Here is a 24,330-nt window from a genome sequence, read left to right on the forward strand (position 1 = left end):
TAGAGCAAGAGGTTGGCCCCTTCCAGCTCTGAGCCTTGTGAGTTTTGCTCATATCCTGACCCTGACTGCACTCCATTAGCATTCTCCATGCAGGGAATCACCTGAGTGCCCCCACACCCAGGGCTCCCCTCTGAGCCAAGCACCGGAAGTCCACCTCTTGCAGGAAGGAAAGCTATCATCACAGCCTCTGGTGCCAAGTTCCCAGCAGGCCACATTAACCCATCATTAGGGGAGCAGGGCAGGGGCTGCTGTGGTGCCCTTTGAAATGGACACCTGGCAGTGGGCGCAGGTCCCCTCCCCCAAGGCATCCCTCCCTCACCCTCTCCTTCCCGAGGCTCCTGCTCCCGACCTCCCTCCCCAAAGTTCAATCTTTTTGCTTCTGTAAATGGCTTTTAGGTTTTTCACCCAGCCTCTCATTTCTATCAGTTTAATTATCGAGGAAGCCTCTTGTCACCAGCCTAGAACATTAAGGCTGTTAAAAGGGACCCAGGGAATGCAGGCCACAGCCGGCTGGTTTTCTCCCTGCCGTCCCTCCCTTTCCTTGCCCAGCTCTGCCCCCCTGTCCTGCTTTCTTCTCCACTCCCCAGGTCTCTACCTCCCGGTCCTGCCTTGCTCTCTGCGCAGCCTGGGGGGCTCCTGACCCCTGCCCCAACCACTCCATCCTGTGTTCTGAGGAGGCACAGACCAAACTGAGACCACACCATGCTCCTCTGTGGCCAGACAAACAGGGGACACCATGAACCCCCAGGATGGTAAGGCTCTTCACCCAAGGCCCCTCACCCCACCCTGGCCCTTCCCCATGCTGGGAGAGGTTAGCACAGCAGCTGCAGCCCCCTCCCCTTTCTGGGGCACTGAGTGTCTCATCTCAAAATATCTATGTTCCCAAGAACACACTTTAAGACCTAACTCTGAGTGACCATTCCTTGAGCCTTCGCCATGTACCAAGTGACGGGGCACTCTCAGCTCCTTTGGGCCTCTCCAACTCCCCATAAAGTAGGCACTCACTCCACTCTGGAAAACAGGGGAAGGGATCCTCACCAATGTCACAGGTTCAAGGGCTGGACCAGGCTGTTTCACCATCTTTCTAAAAGACCCAGAGTCACTAAAGGAGTTTAATTACAACTCAGATAAAGAGAATACAGCAGCCTCCCTTGTGGGGTGGCCTTCCTGGAGGCTGGGGATCTGTGCCCCACCCTGCCAGGCTGACAAGGAGGAGTCCGAGGCTTGTCCCCTCTGCTGGATGGCCCAGGCTGCCTCAGTTCCCAGGCCAGGGCCAGGTGGGCTGAAGTGATGACTCATCTGGCCTGAGCCATCACTAGGCCCTGGCCTGGGACAGCCCAGCCAGCTCCTCCTCTCCTTTTGTCTCCAGTCCCCACCATAAAACTGGGTGCGGTGGGAGGACTGAACCAGGCTACCATTCCCAAACCATCCTGCCAAAGAACTGTGAAAGATGATCACAGCGACACAGACCCCGGGGATTGTTCCAGCTGCCTACCGCGAGGGCAGAAATATTTTCAAGTTTCCTGCTTCATCTTCAAACTACGTACATCCATGTTCAACCACTGATCATAAAAAAATAAAAAACAAAACCATGTACAAATTTTGCAGTCTTCATAATGCATCCATTTGCTTTAAAATTAAAATTGTGTTTTCATCCAACTCATCAAGTAAAACCAACACTCCAGGAAAAGCCCTATATTCGAGGCCCACAGAGCATACCAGAGACATGACTGCATACACAGGTGGGCGCACACGTGCTCTTCAGCCCCAGAGCAGCCAATGGCAAAAGTCCTGCCCCACCCAGACATGTGACAGCACAACTCTGGCCTCCTCCCTTTGCCACTCCCGCCCACCAGCTTCCTCACCCCCACCCCAACACTGGGACCATCCTTTCCCTTCATCTCCACTTCTATCTGGGCCCCCAGACATGCCCCCAAGTCCTGATGCATCATGGGAAGTGGGCTAATGGCTTCCAGAAAGAGTCCCAGTGAGAGTGGTCCAGGCTCAGCTCTCCCCACCGTGCCTGGTGCAAAACAGCCTCTCTCAGTCTACTTCCTAGCCCTGGAGACTTTGGGGAGACAAAGGTCAACTCCAGAGGCTGAGAATCTGGCACCAGGGTGAGGGAGGGACCAAGCAGCTTCCTCTGTGTCCCTTCCTCTTCCCTCTCCCCATTCTCTCCTCCCCTCCCTACACACACAAACACGCACAAACACACACACATGCACACACACACACACAGAGCAAACAAGACAGGCTCCAAGAGAGAAACGGGCACATAATTATTGGTAAAATGCTTGTAATGTTTTTCTCTCTACCCGGTAGCTTTCAGTTGTTTTAGCAGCTTAGCGAAGCACTTGGCTCCAATTGAATTGCAAATCAGCAGCTCTTGCCCCAGGAAGAGAGGAAAGGAGGCGGCAAGGAGGGGGCTGGGAGGGATTCCAGAAGGAAAGGGAGAAAGGTGTGCATGGAAGAAGGGCAGAAGGAAGGAAATCACAGAGGGAAGCTTGGTTCAGGGACCAGGGCACCAGAAACAGAGACCGCCTACTCTCTCAGGCCTCAGTTTTCCCGTCCTCATCTGCATTCTCTGCAGGCTCAGCAGCCCCACACCCCATCCAAAAAATGAGGACACATTCTCCAATCATAATCTCGGGTGGGGCAGGAGGGCCACAGGGAGCTTCCTCAACTACCCAGAAGAAAAACATCTTTCTTGGGAATTGCAATTATATGAAAACAATGTCAAAACAAAAGTCTTGCTTTTTCTCCCTGGCAATCTCCACCATTCATATTTCCATTCTTCTTATCTGTCTGTCTGTCTTTCTGTCTATCCACCTGCGTATCTTTTTATCTGTCTGTCTGCCTATCTCCTCCTCCCTCTGTCATTCTCCAGAACATCCTTTTCCTCCTGGTACAGAATTCCCCAGAGAGGAGTGGAGTTGCTCACCAAGCCTCCAGCGGCAGGTGCTGTTTCAGCACCTCGGTCAGCGCCACAAGGCTGGGTCCCGATGCCTTTCATCTGCTGTGCCTGTGCTGAGACCACAAGACAACATACTGAAACCATGAAGAGCTGCCCCAAATTCTCAGACACTGCTCTGAGGAAAAAACTGTCCCTTAGAGTGAGGAAAAAAGGAGGAAAAAGGGGCTGGTCGGCCAGGCCTGGCACCCTGAAGTGGGGCGGGCAGAGTCCGTTGGGGGAAGAGTACCTCAGGGGACCAACCAAGGCACTGACCTTGAAGAGGCGAAGGATGTTGGCCACCATGATGGAGACCGAGCTCCCTGAAGCACCGATGACACCCACCACACGTTCAGGCTTGGTGACGATGGGTGGGCCGCCACTGCCACAGCGGACCTCCGTGCCATCCTTCTCGATGAGCGCCTGCACAAAGGTCAGCGACTGCTCGAGGGCATGGGTGTCCCTGGAGCAGGTGTCCAGAATGCGGGCGCCCAGCGTGATGTTAGGCAGCAGATCCGGGTCGTTGTTGATGCGATCCAGGGCGAAGAGCATGGCCTCCAGCCGGTGGATGCCCTTTTCCTTCTTAAGTTCTCCACAGGGCTTGCCCTCTGAGCCCCGGCCATGCACCGGGAACAGGCCTCCCAGTGTGATGTCCCCATCTATGCGGATGGAATTCATGTGAGGGTGGCCTTTGGGCTTTCCCAGGGAGGAAGGCATCCAGGGGCCGTAAAGGCTGAGGAGCAGGCAAAGGGGCAGCCGGGCCCACCACCAGCCCAAGCCTCTCTTCCCAGGCATCTCGGAAATCCCTAGAGACCCATGAACGGCAGGCCCACTCCTAGCCCTGGCAGGCCCCTGGCCCCACAGCCTGGGTGGGCATGGGCAGGGCAGCTTCAGCAGCAGGGGGACTGAGGGCAGCCAACCGCGTAGCCCATGCTGCTACCCTCTCCCACCTCCTTGTCACTCGGGCCAAGCACAGTTGCCCGCACAGTCCAGGCCCACAGACAGCAGGCAGTGGCCGGGGTTGCAGGAAGGCTCTGATCCTTGTCCCGTCCTGCAGGCCTGTTCTTGGTGGATGACTGTGGAAAGGGCAGAGTGCTCCTAGCTTGGCGTATCTTGGCATCAAGGAGAAAACAGCTCCAATCCTCTCCTCCTACCAACCTTAGAAGGGGAAGAGAGAGAGAGAATATCAAACAGAAGCCCAAAGAAGACATTAGCTAGTCTCATCTCTCATCAGGAACCTGAGAGAAGGAGATGCTAGAGGTTATCGCCGAAGACTCCATAAATCTCCTGAACTTGGTTTCCTCTCCGCCATTGCTCAAATCTGGCTTAAATGGGAGAGTGTATGGCAGAAATTAGGTCATGTTTGAAGCTTCCTAAGGCCTGTACCCACTGCTATCAGCAGCCCGGGCATCAGAGAGCACAATCCCCAGGAACAGCCTCGAACTGGCTTGGGAGGAAGAGGGGCCTTCCTCAACACATCCACATGAAGGAGAGCAAGAAACAGGTCCTATGGGCCCAATCCCATTACAGAGATGAGGAAACTGAGGCCCAGAGCAGGAGAGCATTTTGCCTGAGTCACGCAGGGAGTGTGCAGTTTAATTACAAGCTCAGATAAAGCTTGGACAATGCCTACTGCAGCCCAGCTTTCCTGCTGTCAGCTCTGGAACCCGAGACACTTTGGCTCTTCCGGGACTCAGAGACCCAGGAACACAAATAAGGCCCCCTCAAGAAATCATCCTGGAATGCAGTGGTGTAGGCTGGGAGCTGCTCACTCTGAAGGCCAAGGGAAGGCCAGGGAGGAGCTGAGGCTGTGGGGGTTCTGGGTTTTCATCCTGAATCAGGGAGCGCAAGGTGGACCCTGCACTCTCCTGCTTCCACCTCAGCTACACAGCTACCCCAGGCAGAGCAGGGGAAACCCAGCAGCCCCTGCATGAGGAGCAGGCCTCCATTCAGCTTGCACATCCTCCCTCCCTCCCTCCCTCTCCTGACTTTCTTCATCTCTCCATTTCTCCACTGCTCTTTCTCCCCACCCCCACTTCCTCCCTCTGAGAGCGGGGCTCGGGTTACGGCCTGAGCTACGGCACATTATTAAGATCATCATCATCATTATTGTTGTTGTGATTAAATATTTATCTGCAAGAGTAGAGAAGAGAACACCAGCCCTTCCTCGTTCTCACTGCTAATTTGGGCTAATTTCCCCCCGGGGTTACTTCCCTCACCCCAGCCTCCCCACTCAAAGCCAGCAACCTCCCTCCCCACCACTTAGGAGGCCACAGGGAGAAGGCATGGAAGCTGAGTCAGGGCTTGGCTGGGGGCCAAACCCAAGGCCCCCTTCCCCAGGGGTTTGTCAAATGAAGACCAGCAAGCCACTTGTCCATTCTGTGCCTCAGTTTCCCCAAGCAGTTGGAAGAGGAGCTTGTGTTGGGATTGCGAGGCTTCCCCAGAGATGTGGTCCCTCCATCAAGACCAAGCCGTGGTCTCAGGGTCATCCCTCCCCCATCATTCCCCCTACAGAATCCCTGACTGCTCCAGTTCTGGGCCAAGAGGAGGGAAGGAAGCTGCAGTGCCCCAGAGTACAGCCTCAGCTCCTGAGCTTCTCCAGCCTTCTAGACACTCATTTCACATTTCACCCCTTCCTCAAAATGCTCCCTTCATATTACCTCCTCAGAAACCAAGAATATGGCTACTAATTCTCCCTGGCCCCATGCTGCAGGTGAACCGGTAGCCCAGAGGTATCACATAATTCTCCCAAAGTCACACAGCAAATCAAGATGCATCCAGGACTAGAAGCCACGTCAGCCACACTGGGAAGCCCCAGCGAAGCTGACAGAAAGTTTCATAATACCACCCTCTCCCCTGGAGCCAGGAGCCAGGGACCTAGGACTAGGGGCCAAGGCCAGTGCTTTGAGGAAGGCTTAAGAGCCATTAAAATACAAGGCGGGGAGCTGCACCTGTATGGAGCTGTCATCATCACTCATTCCTTCCTGTGAATGAATTTATCAGATCTCTGTCCTAGATGGCTATGCATAGTGACAGGAGGTGGGGTATGAGTTGCTGATGCAAGTACCAGGTAATTCAGAAGAGAGAAACCATAAGAGCCATAGACGAATCTCATGGTCCTGCTGCAGTAGCTAGAGATAAGGCGCATCCCTGCTAGTTCTCAGGAAAATCTGTAAAATGGGTGGGTTGGAGTGAAATCCAATCTGGGGGCCATACTGCCCCTGCTGACAAATTTTCAGTTGTTGCAATGATGGAGGAGAGTCAGCTACTAGCCCTTGTGCAGGCAGGGGGCAGAGATGCTAACTGGCCAGCTGTGGGTGGGAGAGCCTGCACAGTTAAACACCATCCTGTCCAAATGCCGACGGTGCCCCATGGAGAAATCACAGCAAAAGACAACCACTGCCATGTGCCAAGCACTGTTCTAAGTGCTTTACCTACATTTTCTCATGTAATCCCCACATCCCTATGAGCTTCATGGTATTTTTATCCCTATCTCACAGATGAGAAAGCCAAGGCACCAAGTGCTTAAGCAACATCTAGCCAGGGGCACAGAGCTTGTGCAGGCTGCCCGTGCCCCTGGCTGCTCCTCTGTGCTGGCCCAGAGGATCTCTCAGGCCTTGCCAGTTCTAAGGTCCTGTGAGTTTATGATCGGTTTCCATGAATTTCAAACAGAGGGCTTTTTGGCATCATGACAGGCTGTGTGCCGGGGCTACAGCAGGGCAGATTCAGGCTGGGAGACCAATGCACAGCAGCTTTTGATAGTCAGGCCCTGCTTAGGCTTCCAGATCCTTTGTGAGGGCTCACACTGGCTTCTCCTTGAGGCCGGAGCACGTCTGGGCTGAGGAGTGCATGCGCGCGCGCGCGCACACACACACACACACACACACACACCACACACACACACACACACACACACACACACACACACACACACACGGGGAAGGACAGACGCCATGGGGGAAGGAGGCCTCCAAGAGGAGAAAGGCAAACACCCGCAGATTAGAATCAAGAGCCTGGAGCCCCAAGCTGGTCAGATCCCCTGCGAGACTTCCCTCCCACAGGACTGGGTCCCAGCCCCTGCCCACAGGTCCCTATCCACCCCTCAGTCCCACCAGGCCTGCCTTTTCTGAGCTTCTCCAGAGAGCTGGGCAAGCCACTGCCTCTTTTAGCTTCCCCTCCCTCCTTTGATCATGTAACAGGAACAAGGGAAAAGTAAAAATACCCCATGAGTGAAAGGAGCCACTGAGAGCAGAGGCAGGGTGTGGTGGGGTGGGTTGGGGTGGGGGCCAGGCGGATGCTCCCTTCCCCCGCAGGGCCTGCTTCCTTCTGCAGAGGGAGGAGCTGGGGGCACATAGAAGGGGTCCTTTCTTTAAAGTCCTTGCCCAGTTTTCAGACACTCCCCCGCCAATTCCAAAATAGCCAGGAGAGCTCAAGCCTGGGTCAGTTAGGGGCATCCTTCCCCAGGTGAAATCATCGGGATGACTGTGAGTCCAAGCCAGTGTGGGCCCCACCCCCAGACGGGCCTCTTCCCCCTTTCCTTTCCTTCTCCCTTCCCCACCACCCTCTCCCAGTCTCTCTCCTCTTCTCTGGCTCCACTAGGTTCCTTGGTTCCAGGGGAGGACAGAGCCAGGCATGGAGGAATGAGAGCCCTGAGGGGCAGGGATGAGAGTGACTGGGTCACCTCCACATAGCAATAGCTCTCAGGCCAACAGTGTTTTCCAGAACATTCTTTCCAGTGAATGGGGATGTAAGGGGAGCTGATGGGGGACAGCTGCAGGCTACCCCTTTCCCCAACCAACAGTCAGGGTAAGGGGGATGGGGGAGTCCCCACACATCCCAGCTGGGACCTCTCTGATATCTAGGGCTTTTGTGCAGGGACTCCAGGAACCTGCCTTGTGCCCACTTCTAAGTCCCTTTTTTTTTCTTTTTTTTTTGAGACAGGGTCTCATTCTGTTGCCTAGGCTGGAGTGCAGTGGTGCAGTCACGACTCACTGCAGCCTCAACCTCTCAGGCTCAAGCGATCCTCCTACCTCAGCCTCCTGAACAGCTGGGACTACAGGAATGCGCCATCATGCCCAGGTAATTTTTTTTTTTTTTTTTTTTTGCAGAGATGACATCTCACTATGTCGCTTGCCCAGGCTGATCTCGAACTCCTGAGCTCAAGCGACCCTCCAGCCTCAGCCTCCCAAAGTACTGGGAATACAGGTGTCAGCCACTTTGCCCGGCCCTCTTCTTAGTATAATATTAACAAGCAGGACCTTCATGCTTTTCCAACTTCAATCCTTCCCTCTGCATCCAGGGCCCAAGCCAGAAAGAACCACAAACCACAAAACAACAACCGGATCCGAAGAGAACTGCTGCGATTTACCAAACCCCCAATTATTTTTCATTGAGTTTCTTTTTATTCTTCCAAAACTAAGAAAATAGAACAAAACCCAAACACCAGAATAAAGGGTAAATCGAGAGAACAACCTTGTCCTTTGTTTCCCAGGGTCAGGGTCATTGCCAGAGCCCCTGGTTCCTGCTCTTGGCCCTCTGAGGGTCAGCTCCCTTAGGAAAGGGGCTTGGGGACTCAGGCCCGAGCCCCTTGGGGTTCAGCAAAAACAGCCAGGCCAAGAGCTCCCTCCCACCTTCCTCTCAGCTCCCAACCTTCTCTGTGTTCCCACCAGCACCTCCTTCATCTCCATTCACCTTTGTCTCTGCAGGGCCCACCCAGCCCAGGTGCTCAGGAGTGCTCTAGAATTGTGAATGGCTGTGTGGAGTCTGGTTTCAATTCCTGAGCTGTTTAGATGCCTCATCACCCACATCCCACATCTCCCAGAAGGGGGATGGCAGCGCTACTGCCCCAAAGGGGAAATGAGGGAGAACTGGAGGCCTCTCCCCTCCCCTCACCTCTGTGACCCCTCTGCTATCCGTCCGGGCCCCCACTGGCTGGGCAGAGGTGTGGTTTGTAGGACAGGACAAGAATCGGGTTGTCAGAACTGTGCCACCCCTGCCAGCAGCACTGTATGACTCCCAGGCCATGGGGAAGGCGGATGACCAGTTAGCCTTTCAAATCCTCGCAGCACAGCCCTCCTCGTGCTGACCTCTGCAGCCCAGTCCTGCACAGAGCCTGGCATCCCCAGCAGGCTTCGTGGAAGTGAATGAATGACGTGATGTGAGCCAAATGATTCCTGGGCCTCTCGTTCAAGTAATCTATCTCTGTGTTTAAGGCCCCTTCCATAAGCAACTCTTTAACCCACAGGAATGATTCTAATGGTGGAATGTGAGGCATAGTTTCAGGCAGGGAAACTAAGGATTGATTCAGCTATAAGGAGGCATCTTGGAACCTTCAACCCACCCCAGGCCAGCTGGGGCTTTATTCTGCCTAAAGAGAAGCCCTGCTCCCAGGCAGTCAGCCAGAATGGCCACAGCCGCATGCTAAGAGCTAAGAGCAAGAAGCACAGCAGGGGTCTGGCCCCAACTGTCTTCCCTTTCCTTCCCCCCTGAGCTGCTCCAGCTCACCAGCCTCAACCAGGAAGCCTCCTGATGTCAGAAATCCCAGACCCCAATCCACAAGCTGTCCCCTCCCTGTTCTGCCAAAACAACAGGGCCCTGATTCAGAGGCAACTGGCTCTGTCATGGGCATGGGGTGGAATGCCCCAGAGGAGAGCAGGGAGGGAAAAGGAGGGTAATTCTTAGGGAAAGAGGAAGTAATTCTTTTGCCTAATGCCAGTGTGAACTTGGAGCAGAAAACTTTAAATCCATTGCCCCTGCCTTCCCCCAACCTATGATTCCCTCCACCCTCCTCTCTGTGAAGCTCTCCCTTCAAGAAGCAGCTGAGATCCTTCCTCCTCCAGGAAGCCTGCCCTGATTATTACAATTCTTGTTATCTCCTTCCTCCGCAGTTAATGACACAGAACCTCTCTCATGTTAACAACGACCAGGCTGGGAGCACATTAAAGGCCTGCATGGACAGCACTGCCCTCATCTCTATGTTCCCCACGCCCAGTCCGAGGTTCAGAACACAGGAAAGGCTCAGTAACTGACCAGGCAAAGCCAGCGCCCTGCCCAGAGCAAAGCCCAGGACAGGGGATCTGCAGCAGTGTGCCCAGTCCAGAGTGGCACTCGGACCTCGCACTGAATTCTCACAACTCTGTTGTGTGCTAAAGCATAGAAGACAGTCCCCTCTGTCACAACCATTCAGTCCCTCAGTGTGACATTCAAAGGTGCTCTGAGCACCCACTGTGCACCAGCCCCTGCTCTGGGTGGGCACTGGGGAAACACTGGGAGTGAAACAGACACAAACGCCTGCCCTCTGGAGCCCATGTCCCAAAGGGGGTGGGCACAGGACAAACAACAAATACCTGAACACATAGATGGCTGGGACTTCAGGGGATCAGGCGATATGAAAAAAAATAAGGCAGGTAAGGGGACAGGGAATGACCCAGAAGAGCTTTTTCAGAAAATAATAATCAGGGAAGGCTTCTCTGGGGAAGTGGCATTTGATCCTAGAGTAAAAGCAGTAAAGGCATGAGCCATGTGAACATCTGGGAGAAGAGGATTCCAAAGAGAAAGAACAGCAAGTGCAAAGGCCCTGAGGTGGGCACAGGCTTGGCACTTGATGTTCGAGAATGAACAAGGAGGCCAACGTGACCAGGGGGCAGTGGGGAGAGGGTTGATGCGATGAAGTCAGAGAGGGCCTGGAACACAAGATCAACAGGACCTTATCGACCACAGTGTGGACAGGGAAATGAGGGGCCACGGAAGGGTTTGAGCACAGCACAGGCAGGGACTCATCACCAGAGAAACCTGAGACTTAGAAGGACAGCCACCTGCAAAGGCCACAGCAGCTCACAGCAGCAAGTCCCATCGACAAGGCAAGCACATCTCATCAGCCCTTGGGCCTCCCTGCTCAGCCTAGAAAATACCCCACCCTGACCTTCCTCCTCTCCCAGAGCCAGGGGACCAGCCACCAGGCTCATGCTTGCCTGGATCTCCTCCATCCAGCAGGCCGCAACCATGCAGACCCCCAGGCCTCTCCTCCCCAACCCTACATGCTGCCATCTCTAGTTTTCCAGCACAAGGCCCAAGTGGGCAAGTGTCTTTGTTTGCAGCTGTTACTATTTTGGCCTTCGCCACTAATACTGCTTCTTCCTCTCTCCTCCCTCTTCCTGTCCCCTCAACAACCCAGCACTGCCCTGGAAAGCAGGGGCCACTGGCTTAGCCCAATCAACATCCAAACTGCACCGCATGAATATAACTGTGGTTGGTGGGGAGACTTCCATCCCTCGGCTGCACCGAGGTCAGGCACTGAAAAGAGGCAGTGAGTGATACCTGAGAAGCAATCACCCTCCACAAGCTTAGGAATCAGGTCGAGTCTCCAATCTTTATTTCTATATTTAAACCTAAAAAATAACCCTGTAGCAATGACAGAGTTTTTACTAGAAGTCATGCCCCTAACCAGGAAATAGATCCAGGGGCTAGCTTGTGTCACCCTAAGGAACAGAGGGGTGGCTGGGAGAGCCAAGTGTGAAGGACTGGGTGGAACTCAGACCTCCTGGTTCCCACGCTGGTGGCCCAGCCCGGAGAGAGCAGCTGCCCAAGCTCTCCTGGGACTCACCATCATCACCACCAATGGGTGGCCAGTGCCTTCTCGGGAGAACTGAGAGCCTTAGCTAGACACCACGGCCTGCCTGTCAGCATGGCTCGGCCCCAAATGGCATGGGCTGGCATTATGGGCTGGCATTTCCCAATTACCACAGATAATATCTACCTTAATTGAATGGGGTCCAGATAATGTCATTATGCACTGCATTCCCCAATTTATTTAATATACGTGTGTACACATATATTGATGCCTCACTGCTGCCACGAGACTGCTAAATGGTGAGGTTAATAATAAAACATTTCGACAGGAGTCATCAGCTTTAATTTAAGGGGTGATTTTTACTATCCTTGTGGTGCTCGTTTTTCCAAGGAGCCAAGAGAAACATGGACAGACCGGAACAGTCTCTCAGGCCTGCAGTCGAGGGGCGGGGGTGGGCAGGGCCGCGGGGTGAGCTGGCTGCTAGCTAGCAGGCTTCATCTCTTCTAAGCAAGTTCCATTGACATGCCTCCCTTCCAGGAGCAGGCTCAGGCAAGGCAAGCCAGGTGGAGGGGAAAAGTGGGAAACCAAGGCGGAAGCCCCCAGGGCAGGCAGGGAGAAGGAATTAGTTGTGAAGGAGGAACTACCAGCCTCAGGTTCATCTGGGAGGCAGCAGGGAGAGGGAGGCCAGAAACAGTACACAGAGAGAGGAGAGACATAGACAGCTCGCAGGACCAAGAAAAAGCAGCCTGCACTCTACAGGGACCAAAGGCAGCAAAACCCTCTAACTTAATTTTGTATAGTCCCCTGCTAACTACAGCAGAGGTGACACTTAAGAAAATGAGCCCTCTCCGTTCTTTCCAGGAGCCATCAGTCTGAGTGGGAGTGACAGAGAGCTGGTGTCCACTGCTCTAGGCCCATGCCCACCAGTGCAAGCCCCTTAGGCCTGCCAAGACAGCCAGCAGCTCTTCTGCAGCCCCAGTGAGTGGGGCCAGAGCTCCAATGCCAGCTCCCCACATGCCTTCTTCAGGAGGCAAAGGCGGCCGCCACTCTGCAGAAATGAGATAACCTGCCAGCCAACAGCCGGCAGGCCCAGCTGTCCAGGCTGCCAGTGCGGCCTGCCCACTGGAAAGTCGGGTTCTAGACCGAGCAGAGGAGGACAGTGGGGTGGGCAGATATCTTGGGGTGGGTGGTAATTAGAGGCTGCCGGCTCCACACTTGTCTAGGAGAGAGGACACGTCTATCGGCTGTAATTATTCAGCTCAGGAGCCTGTGGGTTCTGCTCCCATCTTTTGCTGCCAGCTGTCCCCCGCAGCAGGGCGGGGATGGGTGTGGCCACACATCCTGGCGCTGGACTGTGGACCCCTCAGGAAGTGAGTGGGAGCTGCAGAGCCCTTCTAGGCCTGAACCCGGCCCCCTGACCCTTCTGGCTAGCACACTGCTCAGTTCCAGTTTCACTCACTCGATCGCTCGCTCGCTCGCTCTCTCACCTACCTCGGGCTGCCTGCCGCTGTGCAAGGCGCTCCCTCTCAGAGACGTCACGCCTCCAACGGAATGAAGCCGCCCAGACGCAGGTCGGGGGAGGAGGGGGGGGGAGGAGGAGCGGCCTACGCAAGGCCACTGAGGCCCAGAAAGCAGCTCAACTCCTGACATGCTCCCGCCTCCCCTCCGCCTGCTCAGGACCTGTGCTTGGTGACGAGCTACATGCTGCCCGCCCCCCCCCCCACCAATATATCTCGCTCCTGAAAATGCCTGAGAATCCACGAGTAGGGTAGAGCACTCCTTTGGGTTAAGCCTTGCCATCTTCCTCTCCCGTCTCTCTTAAATGCAGATGCCCCTGGAAAGGGTAGTCCCTGAAGTGGCTAAGGTGCGGGGTGCAGGGGGGATAACTTTTGAGGTATTTTTGTCCCTGACAGGTGTGAAGGTATTGGCAGGTAGGCAAAAGCTTATGTGTAAAAGGACAGAAGTTGGAGGAACATAAAGACAGTGGCCACCCAATTCACAAGCGGACATCACGCCCAGCCCAGTGCTGAGCAGAGGCTTGGAGGCACCATCCTCAAAGCCCCCCGCCCACCCCACCCCAAGGACAGGATCTGACTAAGGGCTGGTGAAGCCCTCCAGGAAGTGAGAGAGGGGACAAGGCTCCAACCTCCACTCTCCACCGCAGCCAGGCCCATTTCGAGAGCCGGTTCACCAGTCCCCAGGGCCTGCCAAGAAGAGGTGATGAGGCCCCTGCGCTATGGGTGATCACACCCCAGAGTACCCAGAGGCCTCTGCGGAAGTTCTGCCACCTCCGAAAAGGCTCCTGCTAGTCCTCCCCTCTTCATGAAAGCTTCCCCCTACCTTAGGCCGGAAGGCCCTGAGGCCCTTCTGGGCTCTGAGGAGCTGAGCATGCAGAACCAGAGCCTGAGGCTCAGCATCCCATTGGGATCCGGGGGAAAGTGGGGCTAGCCCAGGACGCATCCCGGGAGTGTCGGGAGATGGGTATGAGAGCATTCTTCACGTCCACCATTGGCTGGCCCCGGGGAGGGAGGCTGAGCGCTGCAGAACGGCAGGGTGTGGGATGGGGTGCTCCGTATGGAGACCCTGGGAGCACTGGTCTCCCCGCCTGCCCTAGGCCCCCACTCACCCCAGAATGGACAAGGCGAGGGACTATGATGGTAACATACATGCCCCTCCCTCCCTGTCACTTCGGGCTTTCTGCCAGATTGACACAGGGGCAGCCACCGCTCTGAGAGACACGTGGCTTCGGGCACCCAGCTAGGCAAGCCCAGCTCAGTCGGTGTCCGGAAAGGCCGCGTTCTCCCGCGCCAGGGGCCGGCAATGGTGCGGAGAGGGGAGAAAGAAGCAAGGCGCCTCCTCCGACAGGGAATGAAAGTCTGAGGGCGGGATGTCACTCAGGGCCTAGGGGAAGGGGGCGCTCGTACGTTCGGGCCTCAGGACTCCCTGCCGCCGCCGATGCTGCTGCCCCATCTCAGCACAAACAGCCTCAGACCGCCCTGGTGCGGGGGCGCCTCTCGCAGTCGAGGCCTCCACCTCCCGGCCCCGCCCCCGCGCGGGGAGGAGACGCCTCCCACCTGCGAGCGCCGGGGAAGACCGACCCCGGAGCGGGGACCCCCAGCACACACGCGCGTACACACATGCACACACAGAGACCACTGCCGGTCCGCTCGCCCGGCGGCCGCGTAGACGCGCAGGTTCATCACGGTCCCGGGGAGGGACGGTCCCGAGTGTCCGGAGAGAGCCTGACCCTGAAGTCCTGGGGCTGCAGGGAGACCCCAGACCCTAGAGACCCCCACAACCTGCCGAGGCCACGGGCAAGCGGTTGCCGGGCTCCGTCCGGTGGCGAAGGCGGCGCTGGGGCGGGCACGGGAGCTGGACGCGGTGCCTGGGAAAGGAGCTGAGGCGCGCGAGGCTGGGTGCCCTCCCGCCGGGAGACTGCCGGGAAGAGGTGCAAATAATGCCCCGCGCCCCCGCCTGTCCCGCCTCTCCGCAGACGGGGATGCGCTAATGCCGCCGCCCCCACCTGAAAGCTGGCACGACCCTCCATCCGGTGGAAGCCCCTGTATACAGAGACAGTACTTTCCACCGGGCCCGCAAAAAAGCCTCTGCCCCATTCCCTCCCTCAGGGGCACCCGGAAAGCCTGCCTTAGCCCCGAGGGGAGACCCTCTAGTTCAGGTCCCGCGCCCTCCGGCCCCTAGGGCTCCGGGGGCGCCGGCTCTCCTCGGAGCACTCCAAGCGCGGGAGCTCGCCGGAGGCCACCTCCCCGAGCCCCGATGTTCCCGCCGCAGCCCTCGCCCCAGGAGGCCGGAGGGCACGGTCCCCTCTGTCCGTCCCCCTCGGGCCACAACTCACCGCGCGCCAGCAAGGTTTAAGCCGCGGCGAGGGGTCGGCTGCGTGCCCGCCTGCCCCGGGGGCGCAGGCAGGCGACGGCCGGAGGCACGGTTCTCGCGGTGCCCAGAGCCCGGGCCGCGGCGGGCGGCGCTGACGCTGCGGACCCAGCGCGCCGCGGAGCCGCCCGGAGTCCGGGACGCAGCAGGGATGAGCTGGCGGCCGCCCGGCCGGAGCCGCCGCCAAGCGCGCGGCGTTCGGCTGCTGCTCCGGCAAGCGAGCAAGCGAGAGGGAGATCGGCGGCAACCCCTGCTCCTGCTGCGGCGGAGCCCGGCGTCCGAGCCGGAAGGAGCGGGAGAGGCGGCAAGGGGAGCTGGGTCTGGCCGAGAGCTCCGGGCTGGGAAGGGAGCGGAGCGGGAGCGACCAGCGAGCGCAGCCGGCCGAGGTACGGGCGCCTGGCGGCGCCGCGATAGCGGCAACAGCAGCAGGAAAAAAAATGAGAGCGAGCTAGAGAGCGCGCTGGAGAGCGAGCGAGAGAGGGAGCGAGAGACGAGAGAGCGAGGAAGGCGCTGAGAGGGGAGGCTGCGGGAGAGGGCGGGAGCGCCGGGAAGCGCAAGGGGGCGAGGGGGCCGCAGCCGCTTGCCCCGGCGCCCACAGCCGCTGCTGCACCCGAGGAGGCACGAGACCAATCCGGCAAGTTTGCGCTGAAAGTGCGGGCCAAGCTCACGGCGCTTCTGCCGGCCTTTTAAAGAGAGAGCACCTGGAGCCCACCCCCTACCCCACACCTCCACCTCCGGAAGGCCAGGGCTCTCGCGGCGCTCCGCCACCCCTCCACACCCGCCCTGCTGGCAGCTCCCCTTCCACCACACCCCACCGGCGCCCTCTTCCGGAAGCCCCCCCTTCCTCCTCCCCGTGCGCGTGCCAGCTCACCTACCCCGAGGACATGGCGGGGACCCCTTCTCACCCCAGAGGGGGAGGGTCAGGAACATAGCCTCCCCAACACACACCCAGAAAAGTACAGCAAAGCACAGGGACGCAGAGGGGCGCGCTACTCCCACCCTGGTGCGTCACTGGAACCTCACACATCCGCGCGCACGTGGCGTATGCCCCCATGTGGCATGTTCATTTGCACACCCCACTGCTTCTGGTTCAAGTATATAACAAGGGGAGAAACTGAGGCCCAGTGAGGTGACTCCACTTTCCCCAGATCTCACAGCCTGTCCAGGGGACACTTTCCACAGAGCCCCCTTACCACCTCAAAACCCCACCAGGCTAGGGAAACACCCCACCCGCTGGTCTCCCTCCAGCACTGGATGGCAAAAGTGTAACAGGTGGCCTCCTGGTCGGCAGGCTGCAGTGAGACTCGGGAAGAATCCCTTAGCCAACCATAAAGCCAGCTCGCCCCCTTCCCAGAGGGGGCTTGAAAACTCTCAGGAGAGGGTTGGTTAGAGGCAGGCAGCGCGGAAGTGAGGGAGCCACGCAGCCCTCTTAGGATTGCAAGAGCATCTCACCCCAGACTGCAGAAGCGGCTTCAATTAGAGCCGTGATGTGTGACTGTCCTTGTCCTGGGGAGGGCGCACAACACTGTGCCAGGGAGCTGGGGGAAGAAGGTGGCAGGCGGCAGAGCTGGAGAGGCTGGCCAGAGGCCTCCCTCCCCATCAGTACCTCGACCCCCGGCTGACCTGCCAAGTGCTACCTTCTGCTTGACGATGCCCGGGCCTGGCAGGACTCAGCCAACCCTAATTTCTACAGGGGAAATTAGGTGAGGGGAATGTCTGGGAGAGTCTGGGAATAACAGGGACAGACCCCCATCCCTTGCAACTGGACTGCCCTCTCTCCCTCCTTGCCCTTTTCCATGCTCCTGCCCTTTCCTGAAGACCTGCTCAGGCTCCACCTCCTCCAGATCTCCAGACTATGCTAGGCCAAAACCACATCTCGTTCAGCATCATTTGGCCATGGAGCCTGGCACCATGCCTGAACAGTAGCGTAAGCTCAAGGAATGTTTGGTGAGTGAATAAATGTTGGCAAAGCTTGCACTCTCTTTGCTGTCACATGTAATGACCCAAATACATGTCTCATTTACCCAATCGGTCTGAAGTCTCTGAGGGAAGCACCCAGATTGTTCATTCATTCATGCTTTTATTTTTTTTAATGCAAACAACACTGACTGAGGTCCTGCTCCATTCCCAGCTCTAGGTGTACACACACGACTGAACGCAGTTCTGCCCTTGAGGAGTGCACCCCGTGGCCATGCGGACCTCAGCACCACACATTTTGTAGAGATATAAGCAAAGGCCTTGAAAGTTCCTGCTGCCCAGCAGCTCTGCCCAGCCAAATGTGCACTGCTCTGGGCTTGCAGGGAACTCAAGTTATTCCTGGAGAGGCAGTGTTCTTGGGAACAGCCTGCCTGGGTTCAAACCCGCCTGTGTCACATGTGCATGTCTGGGTCACATTGCTCAACGTCCTCAGTTTCCTATCTGTAGAACAAGGATTACGACACTAATCTCAAAGCAGAACTGCAGGTATGGGGTGTGCATCACTCACTGCCAAGAGGCCACCCAGTTGAGGGGGCTCAGGACAGCTCAAATTCACCCTGCCTTGGTCTTAACAAGTGACACATCCTGACTTGTGGCTGTGTCTGCCCAAAAGATGGGTTTCCTTTTTCTGATCCTCTCAGAGGTACCATATGGGCTAGTGCCTGGGGCCCTACTTACAAGGTGTTCATAAAAACAGAATGAAATAACGTATGCCCAGCACCTAGTACTGTATTTAGGCGGCCGTAAGTGGGAGCCACTGAAATTTTTAACACAGAACAGAATCCTCAATATACTTTTGTTGAATGAATGAATGAATGAATGAATGAACTAATTAAAGTGAAGATAACATGGGCCATGGTTTATTGAGAGATAAAACAAACCCAGCCACTCTCCCCACCCCCTGCCCCTCAGTGTTGCTTTCACTCTGGCCATAATTATCCCACCCCCCGCCCCCCACCAGCTGTGTCGCAGAAGGCTAGGCAGGCTATATTTTTCAGGGGTTAAAAAAAGAAACACTGTTGGCTGGCAGATGGCTGAGTTTGTGGACTCGTCCAGTTTGCAGGTTCCCAGCCTGAGGCCTAGCTCTTCCGGGCAACATCTTGACCACCCCAGGCCTCCAGACCATCACAGTAGCCAAGCGCTCCGTCAGCAGCCGTCACCTGTGGGCCCCCCTTGCCCAGCTGGGGCACCCTCTTCTCACTCTTGTTCTCTCTGCTGGGTCGTGGCTGACTTGACTTGCCAGGGAGACAGACTCAGAGACCCAAACACAGACTCACACACACACACACAGACACACACACACACAGAGACACATAGACTAACACACACACTGAGAGACACACACACACACACCTCAAAGAACTTCCAGTGGCGTCCCCTGCCCTGGGGGAGCTAGGGGACCATGCTGTGGGAGAAAAGCAATCAGAGGTGACCTCAAGGAGTCATGTTTCAAGGGACTTGGCCTGGACCAGCTGCTCCAAGGCCTGATTTCTAACCGTGTCTCCAACAAGCTGCCTCCCCTGTAAGTCGTGCTCTGACTGGGAAGAGTTGGGGTGAGGGGAAGAGGACACAAGGCGGGAAACCAGGAAGCCGAGACTTCTGCGCTAACAACCATGTGACGTGGGGGAGCCCCCCAGCCTCTCTGAGCATTGGTTTTCCCATCAGTGAGACCAGGGGCTGGGCCAAGGTCTCCCTAAGGATGCTGGGATTCAGAACTGGGTCTCACTCTTAAACTTTTAAAGGAGGCTGGCCTGCTACTCGTGGAGTAAGCAGGGAGTGATGCTGACCCGCCCGTTCCTGCACCAGTCCTCATCCAGGGAAATGGCAACACTATCTCTGCAGGGGAAGGGGAAGGCTGAAGGGAAGAGAGAGAGGCAGGGAGTTCTAGAGAAAATAATAATACAGAGTCCTGAGCCTGTGTTTCATACCTGTGTGACCTGGAAGTTCTTCCTGAGGTCTGACCTAACTCCCTCCTGCTGCATCAGATTCTTTCTTCCTGCTCTTTTTCTGGCCTCCCTGGTGAGGGAAAACAACTCCCCCCCAACCTTTTGAAAGAATCCTAATAGAGGAGGGCAATTGTCTTTGAAAATCCTGACCTTTAGGATTTGTTTAAATAAATTAAAGTGAGCCTGGAGGTGCAGATTCCCTGAGAGAACCGAGCAGACCCAGGACACCTGATAAATGCTTCCGTGCTGAGCTGACCCAGCCATCACCTCAGCCTCTGTGTCTGATGGGTTTCAATTTTGGTTTCCCCTAAACCAGGCCATTAGATGAAAATGTCTCTGATGGGGGAGTTTGTTTAAACAATAACTGTCCCCTGGCAGGACATTTTCAGGATGAAGAGCTGACTGCAAAGAGAATGCAATGGCCCCAGGCTCTCCAGGGAGCCGTAAGTCACCCCGCAGCCACTGAGGAGGAGCCATGGGCTGAGGTCAAGGGGCTAGGGCCCCAGGTTAAGAATCCTGGGGTAAGTTGTCCCTGTCCTGCCTCCAGAGGTCACCTCAGCCCCACTCCTTCACCTCAAGGGCACTTAGAAATTCCCACAGCCTGCTCGGGACAGGCTGGGACAGGTATGAGTGACACCTTTGATGGCTAGGGGACAGAGCCCTGGGAATTTGCTCTTCCCTCAGGCCAGTATGAATCCAGCCTCCAGGAATCCTCCCACCTCTCTGGGACTTTCTCCAGCTTTTGGCTTGGAGTAATAACTTGACTAAAGCTAAACTCCCCTTTCCACAATTCCAAAATCCGAAATGCTCTGAAAGCCACAAGTTTGTCCATAAGTTTTCGGCAACTCAACTGGCAACAAAACTTGCATCAAAGCTATTCCCTGCCCCTGCCTAGTGCCTTGGTGGGGGAACACTGTCTGTTGCACTGCAGGAAGGCCAGCCCAAATTTGCTCTCAGGATACTGCCCCAGGCCTCCTGGGGGTATTGCGTACTGTATGGCATTTGCACCATAATATCTTTCTAAATTCCAAAAAAGACCTGGCCCCAAGGGTCTCTGATAAGGGCCTTGCATCTGTAATCATCCCATTTGGACTAAGGGCTTTCCCGGGTACACAGCGCATTTGTACCTGTACCCTCACCTGCCCTGGCAGGCTGAAGGAGTAGAGAGACTGGCTGGGGCCAAGCAGGCTAAGAGCAGAGAGAGCTGGATCTGAACACAGCTCTGCTAAATGCATTCACCCAGGACTAAGCGGGAGCAGGTAGGTGAGGATTTATGATAGAGTACATTCGGCACCAGCATGCTAGAGAGGCCTTCACACATGCTGCAGGAGCACCCCGCAAGAGTGGGGGTGCAGGACAGAGAGTTAGAGGCTAGGCTGGGGTCTCTGTCTCTTCCCACTTGCATGGAGGTCAAGGCAGCTGGGAAGGAGGGGATGCTCACCAAGTGGCTGGGGGGTGGGCAGGAGAAGGGCTGTGAGTGGGGTGGGTGAAGGAGACGAGTGGTCCAAGGTCAACTTGAGCCTTTCCAATTGTCTGCTCCAGAGTTCCCTGACCTGAGAGATGATGCTTCCTCTTTCCTTCCCCAGCCTCAGTTTCCCCGCCTATAGGGCTCCCTGACCTGAGAGATGATGCTTCCACTTCCCTTCCCCAGCCTCAGTTTCCCCACCTATAGGGCTGAAGAGGGAGGGAATATGAGAAAGGAAAAGCTGAGGAAGCAGGAAAACTGCTTCTTCCTTTCCAGCAGCCACGGGGCAGAAGTTGAGAGAAGCCAGAGTGAAATTCCTCCTGCCACTGGGCAGAGAGGAGGAAGCGCTTTATTCAAAAAGAAGGGAGGGATGGTGGGATTCAGGACTGCGCCTTATTCTCAGAGCAGGGCAGCAAGTGGCAGGCTGGGTGCTCAATGGGTCACCCCTAAAGCACAGGTCCTGGTGGTATGAAGCAGAGGACGCAGGCACAGGTCCTGACTGTGCCCCTCCCATGCCCTGCCATGGGCTAAGCACCTGGTGCTGCCTCCAGCATAAGAGTGGCCAGGAAGACAGGGATGGCTGAGGCTGGGAGGTCAAAGGAGGCCTCCCCTTGAATTAGACCCTAAAAGACAAGTAGGATTTAGAAGAGCCGAGAGACCTAGCTAAGGGGGAGTGGGATACACGGCCAGACTGAGCACCTGGCCCTCCACTGGGCTGACACTGTGCCGAGTTTACAGTAAGAATTTATTGTCCAACAAATTGTTAAATGAATGAATGAATGACCCACCTAGAAAGACTCTTTCTCCTCCTCCTTCTCTCTCTCAGTCCTCTCCCTGTCTCTTTTTTCTTAAGACTCACGATTTTCCAGCCTCTTTGCCTAGCTGCAATTTAAAACAACTTATCATCTCTCTCTCCACATGTCCGGGGGCTGTCAGCCGTGAGCCAAATGTCATTAGCATGGATGTCACAAGCCGGGATGTCAAAATACAATTAACATTTAAAAGCCCCTTCCGCCCAAGACCTCGTGGCTGCCTGCTCCTTCGGCAGAGTGGCAGGGCTCCGGGCGCCAGGGGGAGCAGCCAGGTGACAGGCACGGGAGGGGCGCAGTCCAACTGGCCCTGGGAGGAGACCTGCAGGAGGCGGTGCCCTGGGAGGCGAGTGTCCTTGCTTCACTGCCCCCAACTCGGAGCGCTGCCCACCCCGCCCCCCCCCACCTCTCCCATCTTCCTCAGACCCTCCAATCCTTTTTACGAGCTCTCCACTGCACTCTTCCAGGATCTTGTTGCACACACTCCACGAACAGACCAGTGTGGACACTGTCCACAGCACTCAGGGTCCTCACAAGTGAGTGTTCCATGGCACTCCACTACTTTGAGCCTTAGCGTCATCCACTGCCAAATGTGAGTCCCAATGTGGCAGGCCACTCGGGGCAGTTTGGGGGATGAAAGAATGGAGTGAGAAATGCTTTTCAAGGGCCAGGGACCTCACGACTGGGGCCTTAGATTGTGTCTGATGCCCCTGTCTTCCAAGCAAGCTCCAGGCCCCTTGGCACAGTGCAAAGACCACACAAGCTCATTAACTGATCGGCAGTTGAGAATCCCAGGTGGGCCCCTCTGTCAATGTCCCCCTACCACACTCTAGCCTTGGTTCTACTTAGGAAACTCCATGGACAATGTTTGCTCCTTCCCAAGCAGGACCCAGACAGCTGACAAGACAGAGAGCTGGACGCAGGCCCCAGGACCTCCCACCGGCAGAGCCTGGAGGAGCCCGCATCCCGCTCAGGCCACCTCCAAGACTGGCTGCTGCGGTATCTCCAGCATGGACGCCAGGCAGGCTGCGCTGTCCTGGAAAAAGTCCCATCAAGGCAGAGGAGAAGGGGTATTGTGGTCTGGTCCTGGGGCTGAGGTCACAGCTGCACTGCCCCCAACTCTGTCCTCCTCATTCCTGGGGAAACATGAGCTACAGGGGTGGGGAGGATTCTGCTCCCCTCGAAGGAGGCAGCAGCATTTCTGCAAACACCCCTTGTCCTCCTCCTCCTCTTCAGCTTTCTCTCTCTCTTCCTGTACCCACCTCCCAGCAACCGACCCATCACCTAGACCCCCCAAAGAGGACAAAGCAGTGCTGGGGAAGAAAAGCCCACACGCCAGCTCCTACCCTCGTGGGCTGCATTTTAATGGCGTTTGATTGGATCCGATGCGCTTTTAATTCCCTCCTGGGACATCAGAATGAGGGTAGAAAAGAATCTTTAATTCATCAAACTGAAATATTAATAGAATTCTAACCAGCTGGAGTGGGGTATGAGGCCCCCACAATGGAAGACAAGGGGGACAGGCAGGATCAAGGTGGGAGGGTGGCTGGGGATGGGAAGGTGGGGCATCTCAGGAGGGCCAGGGCCTGCAGAGCCCCGGGCTGGGGGTGGAGTAGGTGGCACACTGGAGCCCTTGCTGCATGCCAGGTGCTCATCAGAGTCTCCACAACAGCCCTGTGATGGACCAGCCAGTGCAATGATTCCACTCCACAAATGGGGAAGCTGAGAGGCACAGAGGAGGGAGGGTCCAGGTGTGAGCCCCTGCAGTGCCACCCTGGAGACCTCCTCACCTGCTGAGACATATGTACTCCACCCTGGACAAGAAGGGACCTTGGCAGAAAACCCAGGGCTCCCCGACGCACACACCCAGCTCATCCCTATATCCCTACCCCTGAGCCTCTCCTCAGCCCTACCTACCTCCGGGATCTGCATCACCCCTTCAGGGTACAGACATGCACGCAGGGCCCAGAGAGGCCAGGGCTGCACAGATTTAATGCCCGGCTCAGTCTCTGGCCTCAGTCCCTGTCCCAGACTCTGGCCAGCCCAGCTCCAAGCCTCCATCCCCCACACTCCGGGCATCTCCATCCTCAGGACTGCTGGGGACCCCAAGACTGCCTTGGCTTGTCCCCACCAAGTGCTCCCCACCTGTTGACAAAACTGAATTGCCTGCCCAGGGGCAAAGGCTTTTGCCGAACACTGCAGAGGTCATGGCTGACGCTCTCCTGTGAGCAGCTGTGAGCGGGGAGAACAGAACCACAGGAACCTTGGGGGCACAAAAGTAGAAGCCAGGACCGGGTGTGGTGGCTCACACCTGTAATCCTAGCACTTTGGGAGGCTGAGGTGGGCGGATCACCTGAGGTCAGGAGTTCAAGACCAGCCTGACCAACGTGGTGAAACCCCGTTTCTACTAAAAATACAAAAGTTAGCCAGGCGTGAACCCCGTTTCTACTAAAAATACAAAAGTTAGCCAGGCGTGGTGGCACATGCCTGTAATCCCGGCTACTGGGGAGGCTGAGGCATGAGAATCACTTGAACCTGGGAGGCAGAGATTGCAATGAACCAAGATCACTCCACTGCACTACAACCTGACAACAGAGTGAGACTCTGTCTCAAAAAAAAAAAAAAAAAAAAAAAAAAAAAAGTTGAAGCCAGGAAAGACCCCCTGTATTCCTGGGAGGCCAGCGCCAGGTCCAGGACCACATGGGGTGTTTGGGACTGTCCGTGGG

The 24,330-nt window shown here is 56.3% G+C and overlaps 1 protein-coding gene across 10 annotated transcripts in view; it reads right to left on the minus strand.

Annotated features, from left to right (window-relative positions):
• Positions 1–16,361, minus strand: part of GRM4 (glutamate metabotropic receptor 4) — a 126,004-nt gene extending 109,643 nt beyond the window's left edge. Inside the window, exons 1-2 of one of the 10 annotated variants that reach the window (XM_055390208.2) lie at positions 16,283–16,361; positions 3,227–4,108 (exon numbers count right to left, since the gene is read on the minus strand). In XM_055390208.2, the coding sequence (XP_055246183.1) occupies positions 3,227–3,745 (519 nt within the window). In that variant the 5' untranslated portion in view covers positions 3,746–4,108; positions 16,283–16,361. The other 9 variants (XM_055390206.2, XM_019029566.3, XM_019029570.4 and 6 more) reach the window with 9 other exon arrangements.
• Between the last annotated feature and the right edge of the window lie 7,969 nt (positions 16,362–24,330).

The sequence above is a fragment of the Gorilla gorilla genome, chromosome 5 (genome assembly GCF_029281585.2).
Source record: "Gorilla gorilla gorilla isolate KB3781 chromosome 5, NHGRI_mGorGor1-v2.1_pri, whole genome shotgun sequence".
NCBI lineage: Eukaryota > Metazoa > Chordata > Mammalia > Primates > Hominidae > Gorilla > Gorilla gorilla.